At 60.1% G+C, this 23,621-nt stretch overlaps 1 protein-coding gene across 1 annotated transcript in view; it reads right to left on the reverse strand.

Moving 5' to 3' along the window:
* Window positions 1-23,621, reverse strand: part of RPS6KC1 (ribosomal protein S6 kinase, 52kDa, polypeptide 1) — a 72,515-nt gene that overhangs the window by 45,345 nt on the left and 3,549 nt on the right. Inside the window, exons 2-9 of the mRNA XM_012734200.1 lie at window positions 19,518-19,638; window positions 14,491-14,606; window positions 12,129-12,222; window positions 7,427-7,789; window positions 6,684-7,289; window positions 6,488-6,595; window positions 3,914-4,144; window positions 184-302 (exon numbers count right to left, since the gene is read on the reverse strand). Coding sequence (XP_012589654.1) covers window positions 184-302; window positions 3,914-4,144; window positions 6,488-6,595; window positions 6,684-7,289; window positions 7,427-7,789; window positions 12,129-12,222; window positions 14,491-14,606; window positions 19,518-19,638 — 1,758 coding nt within the window. The remainder of the gene's footprint in view (window positions 1-183; window positions 303-3,913; window positions 4,145-6,487; window positions 6,596-6,683; window positions 7,290-7,426; window positions 7,790-12,128; window positions 12,223-14,490; window positions 14,607-19,517; window positions 19,639-23,621) is intronic.

A 23,621-nucleotide genomic window follows, 5' to 3' on the forward strand; every position in this document is an offset into this window, starting at 1 on the left:
TCACACAACAATACATAAAAACATCTGCAAAAACAGGTAATTAATGTGTCAAGCCAAACTAATGCATTTTTTATGGTGTCCATGCTTCGTCAACTGTAATTATAACTCTTTTTTAAGCAAATGATGATGTGTTTGTTGCAACGCGCAAGTGGTGATTTTAGACGCTCTGTTTACTGTTCATACAATCTGAACCTCAAGCTGCACCACCACTTCGCCCCGCAGCGGCGCTGGACCGGGCGACACGGGCAGGACAGCGGTCTCTGGCCGCCGGCACGCCCAGTACACAGGCTCATGCCCGCAACCTGCGAGGGAAACACCGAGCGGTCGAGAGACCGTGCCAGCCGGGCCCTGCCAGGACCCCGTCCTCAGCGGCCACCCTGCAGCGGAGAGGCGCCTTCTGCCTGGCGGTGGCCTCGGGGCCTGGGGAGTGCAGATGTCCCAGGCTGACCGTCTCGGCCAATGCACCGCATCCAGTCCTTCTGGAACATTCCTCCCCCGCCCGGGCGCACGCCACCCGCAAACGAAGAGCCCAACGCGCTCCAAGCCAGACTCCTGTTCCGTTACCGGCTTGAGTTCTAGCCACACAGGAGCGAACGCGCAGTCAATACCGCAAACCACCGTGCGCAGGCGTTCCCGAAGACCCCCTAAGTTGCGTGTTGCCGCCGGCCACGGCTAGAGCGGGCAGCCCGCGCCTGCGTGTCTGGGAGAGCCCCGCTCTTTCTCCAGGCAGTCGGGGCGCATCGGGGTGGGGGCCTGGCGTACCGGGAAACCGGGGACGAACTGCTCCTACAAACCAATCTCTCCTGTCTGTTTCCCCGGCCGAGCACGCCGGGAACCGCGGGCCCGAGGCCTTCCGGGAGACGCCGAGCCGTCTCCTGCAGGGACGGTGCTGGGCCCTCGTGCGCGCTCCCGCCGGCACAGCCGGGAGCCCCGCTCCGGGGCGAGCCTCGGGCGGCCCCCCGTGGCCCCCGAGAGCAGGGAGGAGCGCCACACAGCGACAAACACGGGTTTCCCGCTGCCGGCCTGAGGCCAAGCACCTTCTCCGGGAGTCTGGGCGGGGCTGAGGGAAGCGCAGCGGAGCCTGGGCCAGGCCGCCCGAGTGGAAACACACCACCGGGACAGCCGGGCGCCGGCGGTCCCCCTCGGTCCGAAGGGCCCCGGGTGCCGGCACCGAGCCCCCCGCACACCACACACCCCATGCAGATGGCAGCCTGGGGCCGGGGCCGTCACCCAAACTCCGGCTGCTCGCAGAGAGCTGAGTGACGCGCTCAGGGCGGCCTCGGAGACCCGACCGCGCACGACGCTCTTGGGAGCCTCCCCAGAAGCCTCCGGGAAAGGCCTCGGCCCCCGTCCTCGTTGGCCGCTCACGCCCGGGAGTCACAGCAGCCCCAAAAGGCAAGCCGAGGCCGAGACAGCCGGTGTGCTCCGGGAAGCCCCCCAACGCTCCGGGGCTCCGGAGAGCCGCGCCCACGCACAGGCGACACCACAGGGCCGCGGCCGGCCCTCCTCCCCGGGGGACGGGAGGCCTGGGGCACGCACAAGCCAAACCCGGGGCCCCTCTCTGAGCTACCGACCGACCGCAGACGAAAGCCACCGGGGCAGGAGCCCCGGGGCAGGAGCCAGACTCGCTATTCACCTGGAAAGTAGTTTTCGAAAATGAAACATGCAAAGACCCGGTAAACGAGTGGTCTGGGAAACGAAGCCGTCGACAGCACCTGTCTCTGGAGAGCGCTCCGGGGTCTGCAGAGAGACCCTGCAAGAGAACCACGGCAGACGTGCTCAGGGGACTGGGAGGAACATGTTTAAGGAGTGAAAGTACAAAGACGATGCACAATCAAACACAGGCTGACAATAAAACAAGGCCATGCACGAAGAGAAGGCCCCAACAGAAATTTCTAGAGCGAAGATGGACTCGGAAAAAACGCCGAAAGACCGGCGAAGTGAGGCCGGCGTGGCCGGGCTGCGTGAGTGGGAAAGGGGCCGCCAGCGCCTGCCGGAGGCGCCACACACTGCCACAGCCCCCTCAGAACATGGGGAGCGGGGGCAGTGTGAGGAACAAGGAGGTGAAAACTCCCCAAATTTGATGGCAAAGTATTACAAGAAACAGCCAAAGGCACAATTACAATCCAACACCCCAGAGGGTGAGGGTGGGCCAGCTAAGAAGGCTGAGTGACAGGCGAGGGGAGCCACGTGGGCGTCTCGACCACCGCGTCGGCAAACAGAGTCTGGGACGGGCTAACGCGCCCGTGATCAAACAACGAGGGTCCCCCCAGGGCTCCTGGGGCGAGTCTCGGGCTCTCCCCCCTGCGGCCTGGGTGCGACCCCGGCCAGGGAGGGGCCCCAGGGCACGCAGACCCCCGTCTCCCCAAGGCTCCCCTCAGCAGGGGGGCTCAGTGGATCCGCCTGTTCTGCTCCCCACTCTGCGCCTCTATCAGCACGGATTTACTGCGTGCTCACCTGCCCCTCCTTTCCAGGGGGCGCCCATGCAGGCTGCCAGAGGAGTCGGGGTGTATCTGGTCTGTTTTCCTAGCAAAAAATGCGTCTGGACTTCCGCCAGCCCAGTCCAGCGCAGACACTGGGTTCCCCGTTTGCAGCAGCTGTCCATGGTCCTGGCCCCTTTTCCCTAAGAGCCTTAAACCCATCACCTGCTCCTATGGTTATTCACTGCCCTGCGTCACTGAGTGCCCAGAGCGCGGGTGCCGCCCTCCTCACCCAAGTGGCTCAGAGGAAGGGTCTGCAGCTTCTCCGAGACCCCGTCCTGCGGTGGGGGGTGTGGGGGAGGACAGCACCCGAGAGCCAGCAGGAGCTCAGGAATGCTCCGCCCAACGGGTCTGATGGTGAAAACTTTTAAATCTATCTGGAAACACGAGCGTCTAGCACACAGCTACCTGGGGATGGGGTAAACTATAAAAAACAGCTTGGTGTGCCGTTCGCTGAGACGAAAATCGCAGACTGTCTGCATCCCTCAGCTGAGAAGAAACATTTCCTGAAACAGGCTCCCTCACCCAAAATTGCAGCAAGATTGGGAAAGAACCACCAGACACGGACACCATCAGGAACGCTGCACGATGAGACGCCATGGCTGCGGGAGACGGACGCATCAGGCAGAGGGGGGCAGAGGGAGACCCCGGAGACGGCGTCTGGGCCACTGCCGGCTGTATTTTGACCAGGACTGTATTTTACACCACTACTGCTGTATCGCTCGTGCACCAGGTGAGTAACAGCGGCGTGTCGAACAGGTCACGAGACAGCCGGGGGGGAAGGGCAGGAATCAGAGGCGGGGGGAGGAAAAGTGCTGAGAACAAAGCCGTCGATGAGCCGACACTAGAAACCTGTTGCCGCTTCGCCTTGAAAAGCGAACGGGACGAGGACGACGCTGGGCGAGGCGTCGCTCGCGCAGCAGAAGGAAGACAGAATCTGAGCTGAGAGAGACCTAGCTGGCACCCGGGGGCAACGCGGTCTGCGACCCGGTCTGCCCACCTGTGACGCGGGGGTCGCTGCAGCCACCTCTCAGGCACCAGCAGTGTGACAGCTGGAACAGCTACACAGAAGCCGCTCGCGAGCCCACTCGGATGCCCTCGGCTGCCGCGGGTAGTGCCACCAGCAGCGCCGCCACCTGGCGCCTTCCTGCCTTGAGCAATTATTCTCGCTAACTGGGCGCCAAGCTTTGGGGGTGGTGACATTACAGGTTTGCCCCTCTAAACTGGGGTGTCCTGAGACGCAGCCCAACATGGCCGTCCGCAGCGCAGCTCGGAGGCCCGTTCTGAGGGTTAAAAACGTAGAGCCCCGCACCCGGGACAAGTCTGTGAGGGACAGTGAGGGGCTGCCGCTCAAACACGTCATCAATGCGCGGAGCTCAGGCGTGTCCCGCCGCCCGTCAGGCGGCAACTGCGCAAGCCCAGGCGGAGCACACCTTGTGCGCGTCGCAGCGGACACAAGCAGGCCAGGACCGAGAGGACGCGGGCTGAGACGCTCCTTCCCGAGCGCAGAGGGCGCTTCACACCCGACTGCTGCATTTTCTCCCACGGCCCGAAGACCTCAGGCAGCCACCACGGCACCTTCACTTTGCAGGCTGCAAAGGAGGCGTCAAAGTCAGCAGCAGCAGGAGGCCGGGCCGCATGCTCCCGCTTGCCACCTCGTCTCCCTGTCAACACCAGGAAGCGTAAAAGCACCGACCGCCTTCACCAGGCCCGCGCACTGCCCAGGTAAAGCCTGGCAGGGTGAACGCTCTCAAGGGCTTTGCCGGAAGGGTAAACCCAAGGGCACAGGGATGGACTGTCGCCGCGAAGGCGAAGTCTTCGCACTCGGTCGTCACCGCCACGGGGGCGCTTCAGGGCACTTTCCCGGGGAAGCAGCTCTCCTGCGTCGCGTCAAGTTCCCGTACCGGGGCCCCGATTTCCATGCCCATGACAGAACACGGCCCACCGCGCCGAGCATCAGAGTCCACAGTGGAAAGCTGTGAGAACAGCAAGCACGGCGAGGCCACCCTCACCCCCACCTCATTCTGTGCAGCGCTAGAGTCAGCCAGAGCGATCACAGAAGGAGTAAAAGTAAGACAGTCCCCATCTGCGGGCGACCTATTATAGATGGAAGACTCTGGAGATGCCACCAAAAAAAGGTGAAAATTTAAATAAAGGCGTACAATCAGAGCCCGTACCAAAAAATCAGCTGTCTGCATGACATTACCAAGGTCTCAGAAGTGAAATTAAGCCAACAACCCCATCTTCAGGCCATCAACAAGAATAAAGCACTTCAGAGTGAATCAAAAGGCAAGTAAGTTATATTGAAAATTATAAGGCCCTGACTTAAGAGACTGCGTGCAAGGGTAAAACACTCTGTGTTCATGGAAGAACTAACACTGTTAGCACGTCCATCGACCCAGATCAACCTACACATCCAAGCAGTCGCTACCAAAATTCCAATAGCATTTTTCACAGAAGCAGGAAAAAGCAACACTGAAATGTGTATGCAGCTACAAGAGACCTCAAACAGCCAACGGCTCTGGGCAAGAACAAAGTTGCAGGCGTCGGACTTCCTGACTTTAAACTATATTGCAAAGCAACATGCACTGGAATGGTAAAGTACTGGCTGAAAGCCAGATACTGCATGACATACACCGCAGACAGGTTTGAGGACTCACCCCAGAGGCACAGAGCATGAGGGGAAAGATCTGATGGGATTTTCAAAGATTTTAGTTTGATGGGACTACATCAAACTAAAGAGCTTCTCTACAGCAAAGGAGACAGTACCCAAAATGGAGGCACCCCACAGACGGCCGAAAGGTAAGGAGCACACAGTGACGGGAGCGTGCAGAACGGGACGCCGCTGGCTGCTGGCGGGAGTGTGAATGGTGCAACCACTGTGGAAAACGCACGGACAGTGCTTGGAAAGTTAAAAATGAAGCTGGCATCCAGCAATTCTACCTCTGAGAATCTAGTCAAGAGAAAGAAGCCGCCCGAGGAGATGTCTCTGCACCCTCACCTTCACTGCACTATTATTTGCAACAGCCAAAACGTGGAAACCACCAGGCCTCCCACAGATGGGTGGGTGAAAAAAATGGAACACGACCACCACCTCCCGGCTATCATGTTGTTTATCTGACATTAATATGGCGTCGTACACCTGTGATACCTCAATAAAGTGGGGGGAAATCTTGGAAAGAGTTTGCCGAGTCCTCCAGGCAGCACCACGCATAGCACCATGGACCAGAGGTGCCAGTCCGGCCACCCCACCTCAGACACCGTTGAATGTGTCAACCAGGAGGGCGGCGAGGGAGGTTATGTGATGCCCTGGCTGAAAACCAGAATTCTGTGATAGCAGTTCCCTTAATTTATATGAATAAACATTGATCACATCCTGATAAAAACTACTCATGACTTTTTGGAACTGATGACACATTGCCGATGATAATGAACCAGGGCAGGGGGGTACTTTCCCGGTTCCAGACACCCAGGCGGAGGTGAGAGGAAAGGTGGGCACACTGCTGACGACCGAGGCCCGGGAGGTTTGCATCAAGTTTCAAGGCAAAAGTAACTCACCATCGTAATCACACAGCACGGCAACGACAGGAGTTTTGCTATTTGCTGGTTAAGTCTCCGTCATTCTTATTTTGAAGCAATGTTTTTATTTTTCTGGTGCCATCAAGTGGTAACATTAAGAACTGTTATCAAATGAGAATCGAATAACTTTTAGAAAAATATGACGCTGATGTGTTTTCTACGTGTCCACTCGACATTGTGAGGTTGTGACACAAAATTACCTCAAAAGGAAAGAGGGAACCCCTCGGAGCCATTGTCTGTAACGCCTCTTCCCCGTGTAAACTTCCAACCTGGACGAAGAACTCAGACAAAGGAGGAAAATCATTAGTCTCTAGGGCCAGAACCCTCCACACTAGAAAACAAAAAACCCCAACGGAATATGAAACTTGGAAAGTAGTTGTTACCCGAGACCTCAGCACGCATTTCCCGCGGTTAATAAACCTTGTCACGGCCAAAATCATAAAACCGCAACCAGATGGCAAAATCGAACGGCGCCTGGACGCTCGAATCAATGACCTGAAGCCACGGTAACAGCTTCCGACGCGACCGGTCACCACCTCCGGGAAGACGGCGAGAAACATGAAGCGGCAGATCCCAGCTCCCTGCTGCTCCAAGCACTGAAGCCTCCGACTCCCGGCCCCCCACCAGGTAGCCCCGGTGCAAATGCGATGCCCGGGAGTGGACCCGGCACGCACTGGCCGGCGGTCCCTCCGGAAACGCCACTGGCCGCCACGAGCGCGTGGTGAGATCCCGCAAGGACGGAGAGGCTGGGCCGGGAGCGGGCGGGGCAGAGGCCCCCTCCCCGCTCCCGGGGTTCGGCCTTCTCCCCGAAGCCTGGCGGGTGGCCCTGGGGGCGCAAATCCCCGCCCCACGGAGCCCAGTTAGCTGCCACACGGCCTCGCTCCGCAGCCGTTACCTCCACCCTCCACACCATGGGGTGCGGGTGGCCGCTCCGGGCGCTGCCCACAGGGACACTCGCGCCAAGCCCCCGGGCAACAGCGGCGCTGGTCTTCCTGGAAGGAAGAAGCTGGGCGAGCCCGACCGGCCTGGGGTCGCAGTGCCGGGCGGCACGAGCCGCGGCGTCACTCTGCTTGTCTAAGCGAAAGGCGCCGCCGAAGGCCAAACCGAGCTTCCGGGAGGCCAGCTCTGCCTGGACGGTCAGCCCCAGCAGGCCCGCATCCCCGGCAGAGCGGCAAGCCCGGGCCCGGGGTGGGGGCCCAGGCGTCCTGAGCGGCGAGCGCACGCCCGGCACTGCTCTGGGACACTCCAGGGCGGGGTGGAGGCCGGGAGCACCGGCCGCAGGAGCACGGCAGGCCACGCCGGAGACGAGGCGTGCCGGCCGCTCGCGGGCCTCGGGGCGCGGCACCCCCCACAGGCGCCGGCTGTACCTTGAACGCCCTCGAGGAGCAGGTCGACCCCTCTCCTGTAGAAAGCAGACGCCGCCCCGTAGTCCTCGGCCTCCTCCTTCTGCAAGGCCAGCTTGATCCACTCCCCCGCCTTCTCCAGGTAGTCCCGCTTGCCCAGCCTGGCCTTGAGGCTGCCGCGGAAGCGGCTGCGGCTCTCCAGCCCCTCCTCCGAGCCGCTCCGGTCGCCGGCACGCGCAGCGGGCCCCGGCGCTGACGCGTCCGGAGGGAGATGGAGGCCGCGGGCCCTGGCCGGGGAGCTCTGAGCGGAAGCCATTCCATCGTCTGCCTCGGCGAGAGAGTCCGCGTCAAGGGTGAGGGAGAGCAGGTCGCTGTCGCTGGAAAACCCTGGCGGTAGGACAACAGTAAGCAGACGTTAAAGGCAGAAGGGTCCCTCAAGGTGGACTTGAGTCAAGGTCTCACTGTTCGCATGTGACCGCTTTCAGGGGGCCACGGGGCTGGGATGCCACCAGGAAACCCACGTTTCTTCCTAGCGATGACCCACACTTCACATCTCCGGTGGGGTGTCCAGCCAGCAGGGCAACCGTCACCCCAAGGGAGCAGACACAGGGACCGCGACCTCCAGCAAGAGGCTGCACAGTTGTGACTGGAGCAACGTCTCCGCCGAAGACCTGACGCCGGCCGGCCGCCTGCCCTGGGCCCGATTCCGCCCCCGTGTCAGCCGTTACTAAAGAGGCCCACTCCTGCTAAGCCCCCCGTTTCTGAAAGGTCCTTGCAACATGTGTCCCTCAACCCGTGGGAAATGATGAAAGGGATGTCCGAGTGTCCACTGTGCATTTGGGGACCCCAGAACAAGCTCAGAAACCACCAAATGCCGCCCCAAGGCCGCGTGTGATAACGAGCACAGAGGAGGCTCCCTGGGGGCCTAGGGGCTGGGCTCAGCAGGTCACTGGTCGGGCCTGAGTGGGAGCCTGGCCAGGGCGTGACCCTCAGCACGCAGCAGACTCTCCTGACTCCTCCTGTCTCCCCCCTCAGCAGTGGGCTTCGTCCCTCGGCCTGCTCTGCTCCCCACTCTGTCTCTGGGGAGTCCTCCCCCCACCCCCTCAAACACACACACGCACACACCTCTAGTTCTTGCATGCACAAATAAGCAAAAAGTAAAGCTTCAAAAAAAAAAGAAAGAAAGCGACGCGGAGCAACGCCCCGTCCTGACGCGCCTCACGCACTGCGACTGTCCCCGGCTCCGCGCGGCAAACCTGCCGGGCGTCTGGGGCGCAGGCACACTTCCCCCAGCGAGCACCGGCGCCCTGAGGACAGCCGCCAACCCAGCACCAAGGGACTCGGTGACCTGTGCTCGCCCACTGTTACCTGACGCGCCCGGCCTGAGGAAGCCCGCGGATGAGGGCAGGGAGGAAAAGTTAAGCAGGTGAGTAACAAAGGCAAAAGGAGCTTCCCAGCGAATGAGCAAGCCCCCACGGAAGGCAGGGGGCGCCAGTCACCCCGGGACGGCGATTTGGAGCGCTCAGCTGACACCTAGTGGGCATTTTCACGGACTTCTACTGCAAGTTCATTTTGACCAGACTTCCTTGTATTTTTTTCCACTCGACACTGCACCGTTGACACGCAGGCTAACTGGGGGCTGAGGCAGACTCAGGTCCCTGAGCACGGAAGAATATTCCTTTCCTGTGGTCCGCTGACTGAAAAGGAGACGAAGAAAATGGTGGTGGTGGGGGGGGGGGTTGGGCCTGGAGCGAGGGCGCTCCACACCCGCAGAACATAAGCGAAGTAAGTGACTGAAACCGACGGCGCGACACCAGGGGCCATGCCAGCCAGCACCTGCTGCCTCGGCGAGGCTGGGCCCTGCATCCCCGTGTGTATGAGCCCCCAGCGAGTGCCTGTCTGGCTGCACACACCTGGGAAACGTCGCCCCGAGAGCTGCAACGCAGCCGAGCGTCAGCAGAGGAAATGAGGCAGGTCACCAGGTGACGCCGGAACATCAAAGGCTCCGGCGTCAAGGCCGGCGTGGGTACAGCGACCTACATCCTTCCAGCAGGCCGAGATGAGAGACCCTGGGAGAAGCCCCCTCGCCACACGCCCCGGCCACGTTTCCACCGCTGTCACGCGACTCGACAGGGTCGTGTCACCCGGCAGCGAAGCGGGAGTTTGAAGTGGCAATGTGTCGTCGATGACCGGCTCCTTTCCAAAGGCGGTCTCACTGGCTCCCACTTCCCCGAGGACAGAGCCATCACCGCGTTTTAAAGCACCCAACAACTTGAACTTCACCTATCGCTTTCTGATTTTCGATTAAATATCAGCTACTCGCATACCAGTGTACCGCCAAGCGACTGACTTCAGGGCCCCTCAACGGGCTTCCTGGCTCCCATCAGACGACAAAATTCTGCATTTTTTTTTTTTACTATTGCAAATTTTTATTACTGATTGAAATTATTCCACCAATAGGTAAGAATTCTGCGTTTTTTTAACAGCCCGGTCCATCTGGAGCGCTGTGAGGGATCCGAGAGCCACCCCCCCTCCATCCTGGGGCCGGGGGGCTGGCTCTCCCAGCTGGGGTCCTGCCTGCAGCCTCTCCTCCTTGCTCTAAACAAAGAAAAAAAGACCCCAGATTCGACTCTTGCCGTTTTCCTCACAAAAACTTTCATTTCAAGGTAAATTAAGGCCTCTGATTGCGTTTTTATGGTGCTCACAAAACTAATGATCACTTGGCCTCTGCATCTGTTCCCGAGCAGCGATACACCTGCCGTGTCATTCAACTGCAGGAAGGACCTTGAGGCCGCAGGCGACATTTAGATCCTCCCCTCCGGCTCCTTCCACGCCAAGCACCACACGAGCCCAGGTCTGAAAAATGGGTCCCCCTTGAAAGCACCATTTAAGGAGCTCTGAAGCGCTGCGCCAGCCGGAGCGTCACCTCCCCACGCTGGGCCCGAAACCCCAGGCGGGCCCCGCCACCGGCTCCCCGGCCTGCCCCCGCCCTGCGCCACAAGAGGCCTCTCCCTGGGTGGCTGGGGCTTGGGACCCTCTGGGTGAAAGGAAGCCCTGCCCGGGCCGGCACGCTGGCCATGGCACGACGCTGAGGTCGCCTCCCGTCTCCGGGAGCGATGAACGTGCGAGCTGCCCGACGCGCAGATCTGGGCTTGGCGCCAGGTGTCCTTCAGCAGGACGGAGCGGCCCAGCACGCAGGCTGTCAGAGGGAGGCAGGGACACGGCCGCACCACGCCTTCGTCCTCCCGGGGTGCGGGGTGTTCCCGAGACAGCAGGCGGGTCACGCGGAAGCTGCGCGGGGAGGAGAGAGGTCAGTCTCGCCTTTAGGACGCCGGGGGCGCTCCTGGGCTTTCAGCAAGCACCGTGCCCCTGCTGGGCTCCTGAAGCGCACCCCGAGAAAGCCCTGCGAGCAGCCGCCCTCTGACATCTCACAGGCGACCCTGAGACAAGCGCTCCAGGCAAGGTCGCCCGCCTGGCCCGGCGCCAGGGCTCGCCAGCAGCCCGCTCCAGGTCTCGCCGGCCCCGCCGGACGGGGGGTCCCCGGCTCTAGCTCGCTCTCCTTTACCGGAGACCCCGCGGCCGGCTACCCTGACGAGCCCTCATGGCTCCGACGGCCAGGCCCGGAGCGAGGACAAGGCCCTGCACCCTTCTTGCTCCAAGTAGGAATCTCTGGGCGGCAGGTCTGTCAGGTCTGTCCCAGAAGAGTGACCTTGCAAGGAAGGACTTCTGGGAAGAGACTCGTGCCCGGAATTCCCGAGCGGGCAGTGAATTTTCCAAAGCCGAGCGAAGCTCTCGGGATCAAACAGGCGGCAGAGTACAAGCCCTCTCCCCACAAAAAAAAAAGGTGAAATTTAAATTCCTGTCAGCAGTGTTCTTCGAGGACCCGGCTGAGCTGGACAGGGCCCTGGGGTGCTCCGAGCCGCGGGGCCACAAAGACAACCTGGAAGCCAGTGGAGCGTCTCCGGGCCACGCCTGGCACCGAGGAGCACACGCACTGCCCGCCCCCGGTCCGCACGACGGGGCGACTCTGGCTCCGGCCCCGGTCCGAGCATCCTGCGAGAGACGGTGCCGGCATGTGGGGTGCGGGCCGGCGCCGCCGGGACAGCGCCACCGCCACACGCCCCTGCGCCCTGGGCCCGCAGGGCAGGCCGAGGCCGTCTGGCTGTGCTCACCCTACGTGAAGCCTGAGGCCCGCCGACACCTCCACTGCTGAAGACCCCCAGCCCCGCCCCCAGCTCTGCTTGACCGTTCTGGGGTGCTTCTGTCTTTTTCTGTTTTCTAAGCTTTTCTCTGGGAGAAAACTACTAAGCGTAAAAACTTAAGTTTTTGAAGTCTTCATGGACACACAAGAATGGGCCCTCCCAGGTGGCGCAACGGGTCAAAGCGCAGCACTATGAAGCCGGCCGCAGCCACCGCAGCACGAGTTCGATCCCCGGCCAGGGAGGGACCCCCGGGGAGCAGCAGACCCCTCCTGTCTCCTCAGCAGTGGGTTTCAGTCCATCTGCATGCTCTGCTCCCCACTCTGTCTCTGGGAAGTCCTCTCACCCCCAACCCCCCCACACACACACACACCTCTAGCCTGTAGTTCTTGAATAATAAATTTAAAAAAAAAGAAATGAAGGAAAAAGCCCTTGGCATATCATCAAATTCCTCTCTTTGGTGCAACACAGACATGATTTCATCTTCTGTAAGCAACGCCACTACATGAAACAAGTAAACTGCTTACCTTCTGTGCCACGCTCGGCAAGGCTGTCGGGGAGGGGGCCCGAGCGCGCCTGGGCCGGCCCAATCAGCTCAGAGCCGTCCTGGACCACGCCGCCCTGCGGAAGCACACAGCTGTGTCACTGGCACAGGGGGGACAGGGCCCTCCCTGGGGCACAGCGGGCCTAGGGCGCAGCCCTGCAGGCTGGCCACAGCCGCTTCAGTGCGAGTTCCACCCCCGGCCCCAGCGCTGACCCCCGGGGCGCGCAGCCCCCTCCTGTCTCCCGCTGCTCCCCTCAGCAGGGGGCTCTGTCCAGCTTCCTGTTCTGCTCCCCGCTCTGTCTCTGGGGAGTCCTCTCATCACCCCTGCGCCTCTGGCCTGTACCCCAGCTCTGTGTGCATCCATAAATCAATCTTTCTGTATGCATAAATAAATAAATCTTCAAAAAAGTTTTCAGTAACAAATGAACAGGTGAACTCAACTGAGTTACGGGCCGCGTACACTATTCACCTACTGAGCCAGATCGTCACTGCGGTTCGGAAACCTAGAGCCGCACCCCGCAGCAGGCCTGAATCACAGGACCCCGCCGGAGTGGGGGGGAGCGGGGGACGCCATGCCTGCTGAACTGGTAGTCTGTAGACCTCAACTTCCTAACGGTCTTTATATGTCCAGAACGCGTGGGTTTTTCTCGTTTTAAATCTAGCCAAAAGAGTCACTTCATTAAAATGCAGCTGGGCAAGCTCACTAGTGAGAGAGCACTGCTCAGAGAGCATCCTCAGTTAGGGACCGCCCAGCCGGAAACAGGCAACTGTATCAAGTATCAAACTGCAACACTGTCACCCAGCATCTGGGACAGCCTTAGACAAGCGCTACAATGGAGGCACAATGGAGGCGACACACTCTCAGTGTAAGGTGTCCTACTGAAGAGACAGATTGCAACAAAGTTGACTGCTCCCAGCGGCCAGCATCTGAATTCCAGAAAGCTAGTCACCCAGAGGCCAGGATCCCCCGGCTGGGGGGCTGGCTCCTCACGGCTGAAAGCCTGAGGGCTTCGCGCTGAAACAGCTGCAACCCACTGGCACGGGCCTTCTGCGCTCACCATCTTCCCTCCCGCCTTCCACCACCTGCCTGCCAACCCACCGGCAGGCGGCAAAGCCCGGGGAAACGGAAGCCCCTTACCCTGCCCGCGCCAGCACACGGGCTCAGCCACCCGCCTCCCCGGCAGGCTCCCGGGGCCCCTCTCGGTAAGAGTCGGGAGAAGGCGACTCTGAGGTGACCGCATCTTACTTGCCTGAAGCGCACTTGGACTGGAAAGCAAGAATTTACATCTAGCCCACGAAAACACTAATCGCTGCTCCTAGCTGAGTTTTTCTCCAGAGGAGGAAAAAACCAGCTAAGGCGCAGGCCCTTTGCTTACTCCAGTCCACGCTCAGCTGAAACCTGGGCATCTGTGCTCATCAGCCCGGCACAGTCGCCCTCGACTAGCCGGACTCCTGCGCTGCCCCGCCTCCGCCTCCTCTCCTGCCGCCTCTCATTTCGGGCGTGTGAACGAGCACCCAACAGCGGTGCTCACAGCCAAGAAGCCAACTCCGGGCACGGTGAGGGCATGAGGGCCGCCTCTCTCCCACAGGTCTGTGCCAGGCGACAGCGGAGGCCGGATCCAGGACCCCGGCCTGGCTGACGGGAAAATGAAAAGCTGCCCAGGAGAAGTCAGGGCTGTCACCGCCCACTCTTCCGTTCCGCTAAGCCGCAGGTCTGTAACGTCTCTCAAACGAGAGCGCTCCCGCAAACGACAGCAGGCCGCTAACACGCGCCCCTGGGAAGACTCGCTGGCCCTGGGCTAACCAAACGCCTCGCCTTCCCTCACTGTCACACAGGGTGGGCGCTTTCCTGTCCACAACTATGTTGACTTTTGATTAAAGAGGTAATAAAGGGAGGCACGATCACCTCACTTATTTCTAGGAGATTAATTTCACAAGAACACTGTGGGAGTCAGAAACCGGTACCAGGCAACACATGCCCGGCAGGGTTCAGTTCAAAGTAAATTAATTAGTGTTGAAGAGGACAGGGAAACGGGACAAAGGCTGACGTGACGAGCGACTTCCGACACTGCTTCCCCGTGAGCTGGGTCCTAAGTTTGTACCAGCGTCTGTCTCTACAACCCAGTGACTATTTCTGTTCCGTCTTTACAGAAATTAATATAATTACAGCACGTTTACTACGGACTTCTGGCGGCTTAGCTCTCAAGAGTCTGCCTCCCACGGACCTTCCCCAAAGGGAAGGTAGTGACCGGAGCTTCCTGCTACTGCAGTGTTTAATGGACTCCAGCTACGACAGAGGGAGCCAGATCATCTGCTATTTGCACCCATCTTTCAAGAGCGCAAACCTTGAAAAACGCCTCGAGCTGTCTGCTGCTGTACAGAGCAGGAATGTTGGCGGAGAACTGCAGCAGGTCTTCGGCGCACTGTCTTCTCTCTTCAATGACGCCGTCATCGAATCGCCCTGGAATTAAGAAACAACACTTAGGGGCAGGCTCGGCCACCCCAGGGTTTGTGTTCTGGCTGCGAAGCCGCGGCCGGCCGGCGCTGGTGGTCTTCAGAAGGCTGGTCCGCCCCGCACATGGACACCAGCGCCAGGGAGGAATGCGTCCGCTAAAACGCAAAAAAGAAGTGGTGCCCAGGGTGTCTCAGGCCTGTCAACGCAAGAAACTCCTCACTGAAGAACCTGGTGATTTGAAAGCAGCGCTGAAAAGGGAATTTACACAAGGCGCGAGTGGTTTTCCACAGGCATTTAATACTGGGATGACTCGCCCAGTTTTCCCTTTTCACTTTCTGATGTATAAAGGAGCTGAGAGAAGACAATCACGAGAACACCTGCACGGCGACGAGGGCCCAAAAGCTCAGCTGGCCGAGAAGCCTGAAGCCGCACTCCGGCGCGATGCTGACGGCCCGTGAGAGCCTGCAGGGAGAGAAAGCCCCCCGAGCGCCGGAAGCCTGCTTACAAGGTGATCGCGAAGGTGGTGTCACCGATTTGTAGATGCTAGCCAAGCTGAGGGCTGAGAAGACATTTGGAAACGGGGCCACCGTGGGGACAGGCGACGCCTGGTGGCGGCTGTGTGTACGCGTGACGTATCGGCCACCCAGGCCCCAACTCCCACAGTCAAACGTTTGGGGGGAGGGTGTGGAAGGGAGACGGTGTCAAACATTGTTCTAACATTTTAACAGGAGAGGTGTATGAGGAGAAGGAGGCCGCCGACACTCAGCACTGTCACTAGCTGGAAAGGGCGCGTCCCCCTGCCGAGCCCAGCCCGAGACGGCCATGTTGACGACGGCTGCAAAAGGCAGGCGTCGGTGATCACACACTGGCGGCGTGAAAGGCTCCGTGACCGGTGGGAAACGCGGCAGAAGGGCGGAGGGGCTCTTTACTGCACAAAGATTTGCTCATGGGACGAGGCGGTGGCAGGCCCTCGGGTGCGATTCACCGGCCGTGCCCAGGGAGCCAGTGGGAGAGCCGTGCTCCTGAGAGGCCGGGGTTCACCACGAGGGCGTCAGGAGGGGCGAGGGGAGCCGGCCTGTGCGGGCGCTGTGGGGGGCCGTCAGAGAAGGGGGGCCCGGGTGCTGCCCAAGTGGGGAGAGATGAAGGTCCCGGACTCCCGTCCAACTCCGAATCGCGTTTCGAGGGGTCTGACTGACGAGTCGCCCCCGAGAGGCCAGGCCGTGGCTCACTGGGGCTGGTCTCTGGGGCGCCAGGAGGGACGCGCGGCTCACTGTGCGACCTGAACTCGCTCAGGCTTGCTCTGCGTCAGACCTGACCACGAAGCGCTCTCGTTACTGCCCGGTCTGAGGACAGCGTGGCCGCTTCAAGGGAACTCGGCCCAGCGCGAAGGCCCAGCCAACCTAGGGACACCAGGACGGGGGCGGCCGCCCGGTCGCCGGCGGCTGTCGGGAACCGCTTCTCCCCCCCAGGAAGTGGCGGCCCGGGAGACACAAAGCAGACAGAGAAGGGCCCGCGTCGCGAGGAGCAGGCCTCGGCGGGATCGGCCACGCCGGCGTGTGCTCCTCGGAACTACCCCGTGGGGCGGCAGAAACCAGCCCGAGGCGCGGCCCGGGTCTGAGGCGAACGGAGCAGCCCCGCAGAGCGGGCGAGGCCCGGTCGCCTGAGAAGCTGTGGCAGTGCCCAGAGGCGGAGGCGCCGGCTGACGGGAAGGCAGGACGGAGGGGGCATCAGGCCTGGCCCCTCCCCAGGGGCTCGGGAGACAGTGAGGGGACACAGTGGCCATCGGGGAGCTGTGCCAAAGCGTGTCAGAGCCTCTCTGCTGGGCTTGCGGATTTTCCTGTAAATCTGAAGGTTTTGCACGGCCTTAAAAACCGGAGAGAGATGAGCAGGTGCAGCTGAGGTGTCCAGCTTGAAGGGCAAACAAGCAACTCAGCCTAGAGGCACCAGAGAACGTCCTGCAAGAGGAGACAGCGAGGAGTCGGGCGGCCAGCGGAGCCCCGCGGCGGAGGGCGAGCCCCGGTGCCCGCTGACGGCGCCGGACGTGACACGGCTGCCGCGCGGCCCTGGTCCCCGGAGTCACAGTGCAAGAGACCCGGAGAGACGGATGACGAGCCGGTTCCCGCCTCACGAGCACAGCTGCCGCCTGCACGGGTCACTGCCGTCACCAAGTATTACAAATGGGCTGGACCGCTTATTGGACGCGAGAAATTACTGCCTTATTGAGATGAATAAGAAGCCTTCACTCCGTAATACGTAAGGATGCGGAAAGAGCTGAGGGTCATTCACTAGCGGCAGACAACAATAGGGGAGACCCTCGACCAATTTAGAAAGCCCTGCCGTCCACCTGAAGCCAAGTTCAGTGCCAGCAGGGGTATGTCCACGTTAGGGAAGGAGCGAAGTTCACCGTCCAGAAAGTGTAGGCACAGAGTGAAAGTAGTGGCCCTCCCTGGGGGCCCGACCGGTCAGGACGCAGCACTGCAAGGGCACTGCAAGCCGCAGCAGCCGCTTCAGCACGAGTTCGAGCCCCGCCCGGCCCCGGAGGGGACCCCCAGGGCGCGGCAGACCCCTCCTGACTCCCGGCTGCTCCCCTCAGCAGTGACCTTTGTCCGTCAGCCCGTTCCGCTCCCCGCTCTGTCTCTGCTGAAGCCTCTCGTCCCCTGCCCCTCTGGCCTGCACCCCCGTTCTGTGTGCATCCATAAATCAGTCTTCAAAGAGAAGGGACAGTCCCGGCCCCGACGTGTCGCACGACGTGTGCGTCGGCCCGCTGAACACACGCGCGATCCTCCCAACACCACAGCGGCGTCTGAGCTCTCCGTGTGTCGTGAACAGGCAGGCGGCAGCCTGCAGCACGGGGAATCACTTCAGCACACGGTGGCCAAGGGGCCAGCCCCCGAGATGGATAAAGAGAGGCCCATTCACTCCAACAGCCCGGGAGAAAAGCGCCGAGGAGATCTACAGACCCGTCGAAAGACACGCGACGGCCCACAGACGTGGGGGTCTCACCGTGGATCCCAGGGGCCCTCAAACCAGCGCCACAGCCAGAGGGCTCGGCGCCGTGCGAGAAAGGCCCGCAGCCGCAGGAAGGGAACCACACGGGGCAGGTGCGGCCCGGGACGCTCCCCCGTGGCCGGAGGAAGCGCCAGCCGGCACCACCGGGGCGGAGGCGGGGGGGGGGGTCGCCCCGCTACGCCGCCCTGGGCGGTTCCCCGCAGAGCCGAGCTCGAAGCCAAGGGCCGCGCGGTCCAGGCTGCCGGCGGCGGGAGCGGCCCACGTGCCTTTCCACGGAGCAGGGAGGAAGGCGCCAGACGCTGGGATCGACCCCGTTCAGGGAGATGAAAGGGCCCCTGAGGGACAAAGCCCGCGGCCCTCCGTGACTGTGCTACGTGACAGTGCGAACCGGGACCCCGCGCCGGTGGAGTCTAAGTAAACCCACAGCCGACACCGCGAAGCGCGTGGGGGGAAGTAGGGGCCCCCGGCCGGGGCGTGGGGAGAGGATGGCAGAGGCCGCTGGGGGCGAGTGGGACACGGCTCACGTGGAGGAGCAGAAACGCAACCCCGAAACTGAGCTACCAAAAAGGTCTCAGGGACATCCTGCAGAGCAGCGTGCCCCAAAGCAGCGGCAGAATTCTCCTCACCGGTTCAGCTGCGGCGCTTCCCTCCCCGGCGCCTCGAGTAACCTCTTCTGTGGGAAGTCCTGACGCGTCTGCGTGGGTCAATGAGTGCACCCCACACGCATGAGCCACGGAGGCCTGGGCGCCCCGAGGCCTGTCAAGGGATCAGCCCGGCCAAACCACTTTCCTGACGCCCACCAAGACGCGCCTGGCCTGGCCACGTGCACACTGGGACCGATGCCGAGAGCCACGCCAGTCAGCTGCCCACCCCTCGGCGCGACCTACTGGGGTCACGTGGCCCGCTGCCACTCATCCAGACGAAACATCCAGAAGTGCGTGTCCCATCGCGAGTCCTCAGGGGTGCATTTCAGAGTCACCTGCGTGAACCCGCAATGCGTGAGACCGTTTCTTGTAAAAGTCTGAGTGAGTGAGGGCCCTCCCTGGTGGCGCAGCTGGTTAAAGCACAGCTGAAGCCACTTCGGCACGAGTTCGATCCCCGGCACGGAGGTGACCCACAGGGCACGGCAGACCCCTCCGCAGTGGACTTCATCCATCTGCCTGTTCTGCTCCCCACTCTGTCTCTGGTGAATTCTCACCCCTCTGCGCCTCTGGCCTGTACCCCGGTTCTGTGTGCATCAAAAATTAAAAAAAAAAAAAAAGGTCTGGGTGAAAAGCCACCCAGGCTTGGGTGTCTGGCAACATGTGTTCTTGGAAACAAGCTACGTGAGCTGACCGCCCCAAAACACAGGCCATCACACCCCATGCCCCAGGACCGTGGCTTCCGCGGCCGCCAAACTCACAAGGCGTGCCGTGTGCTCCCCTGGGCGCCCGCCCCTGCTGCACCGAGGCCTCGCCGACACGGGCTCCGCTGGCCCAGCAACACCAGGATCCCGAAGGGGGTGACTCAGGCGATGACATCCCAAAAGCGCCCCTCGAAGTTCAGATATGAAATAGGCGCCTCAAGCCACAACATTCAGACTATGAGAACGATCAGAAACACAGAACATACAGACTTATATACCAAAAGTGCTCAGATCTACCATACCTCATCTTTTCTCAGGTTCCTATATATACGGTGTTTTGTCTGAAGGGCGGGGACCAGCGCCCCGATATGCTGCGGAAGGGAAGAGTCGGCACGCCCCACATACACTCACCGAAACATGAGCCAGCTCCGAGGCTGTGCGTGCCCTGGTTCCTCTTCAGTAACGGGGCTTCTGGCTTCGTGACACAGCCTCTGGGTCTCCGCGCGTAACACAGCTAGTCAGCCACTGCTGTGCACCATCAGACATCCAAAGGCATCACTTACCAAATACTTTTCCTTTTGCAAATGGAGGAAACAATTCCGAGTGGCGGAACAAGTTCTTGTGAATCTGCCACAATTCTTTGTGTAGTTTCTTAAAGTCACTGTACCTCTTCCACACGATTATCTAACAAGAGAAGAAAATTAAATATGGATCTCGGAGCGAAACTACGCTGGGTCACTCAAGTGCTCAAAAGGATCGTGGAAAAGCTTGTTGTAGGTGACAGGAGGAACAGGCAGAAATTAGCACTTGCTTTAAAAATAGAAAGCAGCATTTATTTACAATAGCAAAGACATGGACTCAACCCAAATGCCCCAAAGTGGATGACTGGATTAAAAAGATGTGGTCCATATGCGCAGTGGAATATTACTCGGCCGTCAAAAAGATAAATGCATGCCATTTGCAGCAACATGGATGGAACTTGAAGGGGTCATGCTCAGTGAGATATGCCAGAAAGAAAAAGAAAAATACCGATGGTTTCACTCATAGCAGGAGCATAAAGGGTCAGGGGAGAAATAATAATAATGATGAACAGCTGTATACCAGAGACATTGTACAGGGGTGGAGTGGGGGATGGGGTCAAAAACAGTGGGGGGAAGGAAATGCACTGGACTGTGGTGATGGCACACGGGTGATGTGGTGATGGGAAGCCCACGGGGATGACAACAGAGATGGACAAAGGCACAAAATGATGTAAAAATCAACTATTACATTATTTAAAAAGCGAGAGAGAGAGAAACCCGCCAGACTGGACGCTGCCAAATTCGAGACTCACTCAACGCTGGCACATGTGCCGGGCACTGTAGAAATGTCAGTAGTGCAGGGCTCCCTGGGGGCAGGAGTGCGTCTCAATGCTATGACTCTGTCCACTGTCCCTGCAGCGCGAGTTCGATCCCCAGCCGGGGAGTGACGCAGGACGCAGCAGGCCCCTCCTGTCTCCCGTGCTCCCCTCAGCAGTGGGTTTCGGTTGATGCGCCTGTTCTGCGCCCCACTCTGTCTCTGCGGAGTCCTCTCACCCCTCTGCACCTCTGACCTGCACCCCAGCTCTTGTGTGCATAAATAAATAAAAGAAATCTAAGGAAGAGAAGCTCAGCAGCACAGGACACGGCCGAGGCCCTCCCACCTCCCGGACAGAAACCGTAGGAGCCTCTATCTCTATCACTTTAAGATAAAGAAAAGTCCCCAACAGAGGGCCTAAGCTGAGTGAAACGAGCAGGGAGCAGAAGGAAAGCACGTCAAAACAATGTTAAGAGAAGCCCGACACGCGCACCCTTGCAAGGCCAAGCCCGTAATTAATGCAAGAATCAGATCACGAGAACAGCAAAGGGGAGGAAACCAGGACTTCAGGGGATGGCTTTCCCTCCTCCAGGGATGCCAGAGGTTTGAATGAAGAACATGGGAACTAAAAGTAAATATCTGTTCTAAGTTCGAGGGCATTCTAGAGTTTCAGAAGCCAACTGGAAAGAGCACAAGCTATTTTTTCAAGTTTCTATCATTTCCACCCAAGGACCGTGCAGTCGTCCACAAAGGGGCACGTAATTTTATTATACTCTCTTCCTGACTAGGGGGGACGGAGGGTGGGAGCCAGATATCTTAAAATCGGCCAGGAACACAGTATAAAATGTTTTTGAAATGGATCTTTTATTGAAAGCGTCTTACAGGAAATACAGGACCAGCGGCAGAAACAGGACTGTAGAAGAACGGAAACAGTGATCTCACACTCTAAGCCGCCAGCGCCGAACAGCCGCTGAGATGAATGCACCAGGCCGGGTTTCCCAGTGAGGAGTGGGACTGGCCATGGAACAGGACCCCTAGCAACACAAGTAACCGTAAGAGACCATACAGCTTCCAGCCAAATATAACAAGTCGAAGCATGGGGGTGGGGGGGAAGCCCTGCTACCAGCAGGAAATCTAAACAGGAAACATCGCCCAAAGCCCACCCAAAAGTGTCCACTTATTACTAGAAAAGCCCAAGTAGCTAAAAGCTCGTGACTTACTACCTTTAAAATATATCGCACTAGGTAGCAGACACTCCTCAAATTTTTTTTTTCAGCAGGCATCACGATTTTGAAACAGGTAGGTAGGGACTCTGACTCACAGTAAATCTCAAGGACGCTGGTTATCGGGAGAATTCCCACGTCAGCACGCACTGTCGCTCGCTAACTACAGCCCCTACTCTGTAGCATACACCTCACCGGCCTCCAACAGGCATTCCGTAGCCTGCTCTGGGAGCCGCACCCCCAAGCAGACGTCAACTAGCAGGGAAGTCCTTCCGTCAGCCATCTGCTTAGTTACGTTTTTGCCAGACGCAGCAAATAAAATTGTCGTACGGATCAACAGGTTACCTCCTGGACGTCCTCCGGATTTCTTCGCGAAACCACCTACGAGAAACACAACAAAGATCTCGTCAGCAGCAGAAGGAAGAAAGGCACGGAGACCAGGCGGCGTCCACCTGGCAAGGCGGGCCCGGCCGCTCCTCCCCGGGCGGCCATCAGTCAGAAGCCTGAAGGCAGCTGCACCTCCAGTGAGCGAACACAAGACAGGCTCAGACGAGGCAGGGCGACTGCGGCCCACAGCCGGAAGCAAGCCCGGCCCCAGCTCAGGGCCTTCCGGAAGCCCCCAGCCCCACCGGGAGCCACCACTGGGCTCTGGCCCACTCTACAGCCCAGAGACACGTCCCGCTCCTTCACAGAGACGCCGCAGCCCGGAGGAGGCCCCCGGCTGCGACACGGGCCCGGGGGTGAAGACCCGCTCGCCCCGCTCGCCCGGAGGGAAACAGACCCCTGTGGAGTCCAGCCAGCCCAGCGCTGACCCTCCAGGCCGGACCCCTCCACAGCCGGAAACCCGCCCACCTGGCTGCCGGCCGGGCCTCCCAGGGGCAAGAGCCCCAAACGCGCGGGCGCCCTCCCTCTCCAGACCACCCATCTGCCTCGGAGGCGCCAGGGGCATCTGTCCGCTCGAGCTATGACGCCCATCGGCTGTGGACTGTCCCCTGCCGTCAGCAGCGCACCCGCCACAGGGTGGGGCCCAGCGGAGGGAGCCTGGGCCCTGCCTCCGCTCGCGCCCACGCGACTCCGACTCGGGAAGGCGAGCAAGAGCCCACAGTGGAAGGAGCCCGCAAGAACGGAAGCCCTTTCCCTCCCCGGTCACCCCACCAACCCCGCCCTGCAGGGGTCCCCACGGCCGGGAGCACGAGGCCCGCGAGGAAGGGCCCGACCCGACCTCACCAACTGCCTTATCCAAGCGAGAGCTCTCTGCGGACGGCGAACCCGGCCTCACAGAAGTGCTCGCCGCAAGCAGGTAGCGCACCCGAGGCCTCCTGCGAGTCGGCCCCAAAGCAGAAGCTGAAGCGGCAGGGTGGCAGGACAGAGAGCGGAGAAGGCCTGAAGGCTGGCCATCAGCCGCTCACTCGCCACTCACTCCTCCGTTCATCCGTTCGTCCGTTCCCAATTTGGTCCTAAACAAAAGCAGGCACCTCCCCGTGAAGGCGCTCGCTGGCACAAGTCCATCCTCTGTTATGGACTTAAAGCCACCACGTTTCCTTCCGATCGAGTCAGAAGCACTTTCACGGAAGCACATGCTGTCTGACACCACCCTATTAACTCAGGGAAGAGCTGTCGTCACAAGAAATAGCTCCTGGGAGACCAAACTGCGAAGACGAATCTACTCTATTTCCTACCAAGAGAATCGCAAAGTGAATTCCTTTCCAGAAAATTCGTAGTTAGAACTGAATTTTAAGAATCCGTTTCTTTCTTTTTTTTTTTAATTCATTTATGTATGAACTGGGGTGCAGGCCAGAGGTGCAGGGGTGGTGAGAGATTCACCCAAGGCAGACTGACGAAGCACATTGTTGGGGGGAGCAGCGGGCGGGTCGGGAGGGGTCTGCTGCGCCCTGGGGGGCCCCTCCGGGGCGGGGATCGAACTCGGCTGAAGCGGCTGAGGCCAGCCCTGGCGCCCAGAAACGACTTCGATGAAGAGTTTATTCTAGCCAACTGTTCGACGGCTGCTAGCTCAGGGTAACAGTGGAGCGGAGAAGCTACGGTCTTTAACGAGTTCCCTTCGAGTAAACTGCCCAATAACCAGCCGCGAGGCGGGGAGGGCGCCCCCAC

Source organism: Condylura cristata, unplaced genomic scaffold (genome assembly GCF_000260355.1).
Source record: "Condylura cristata isolate star-nosed mole 26May11 unplaced genomic scaffold, ConCri1.0 scaffold00050, whole genome shotgun sequence".
In the NCBI taxonomy this organism is placed as follows: Eukaryota; Metazoa; Chordata; class Mammalia; order Eulipotyphla; family Talpidae; genus Condylura; species Condylura cristata.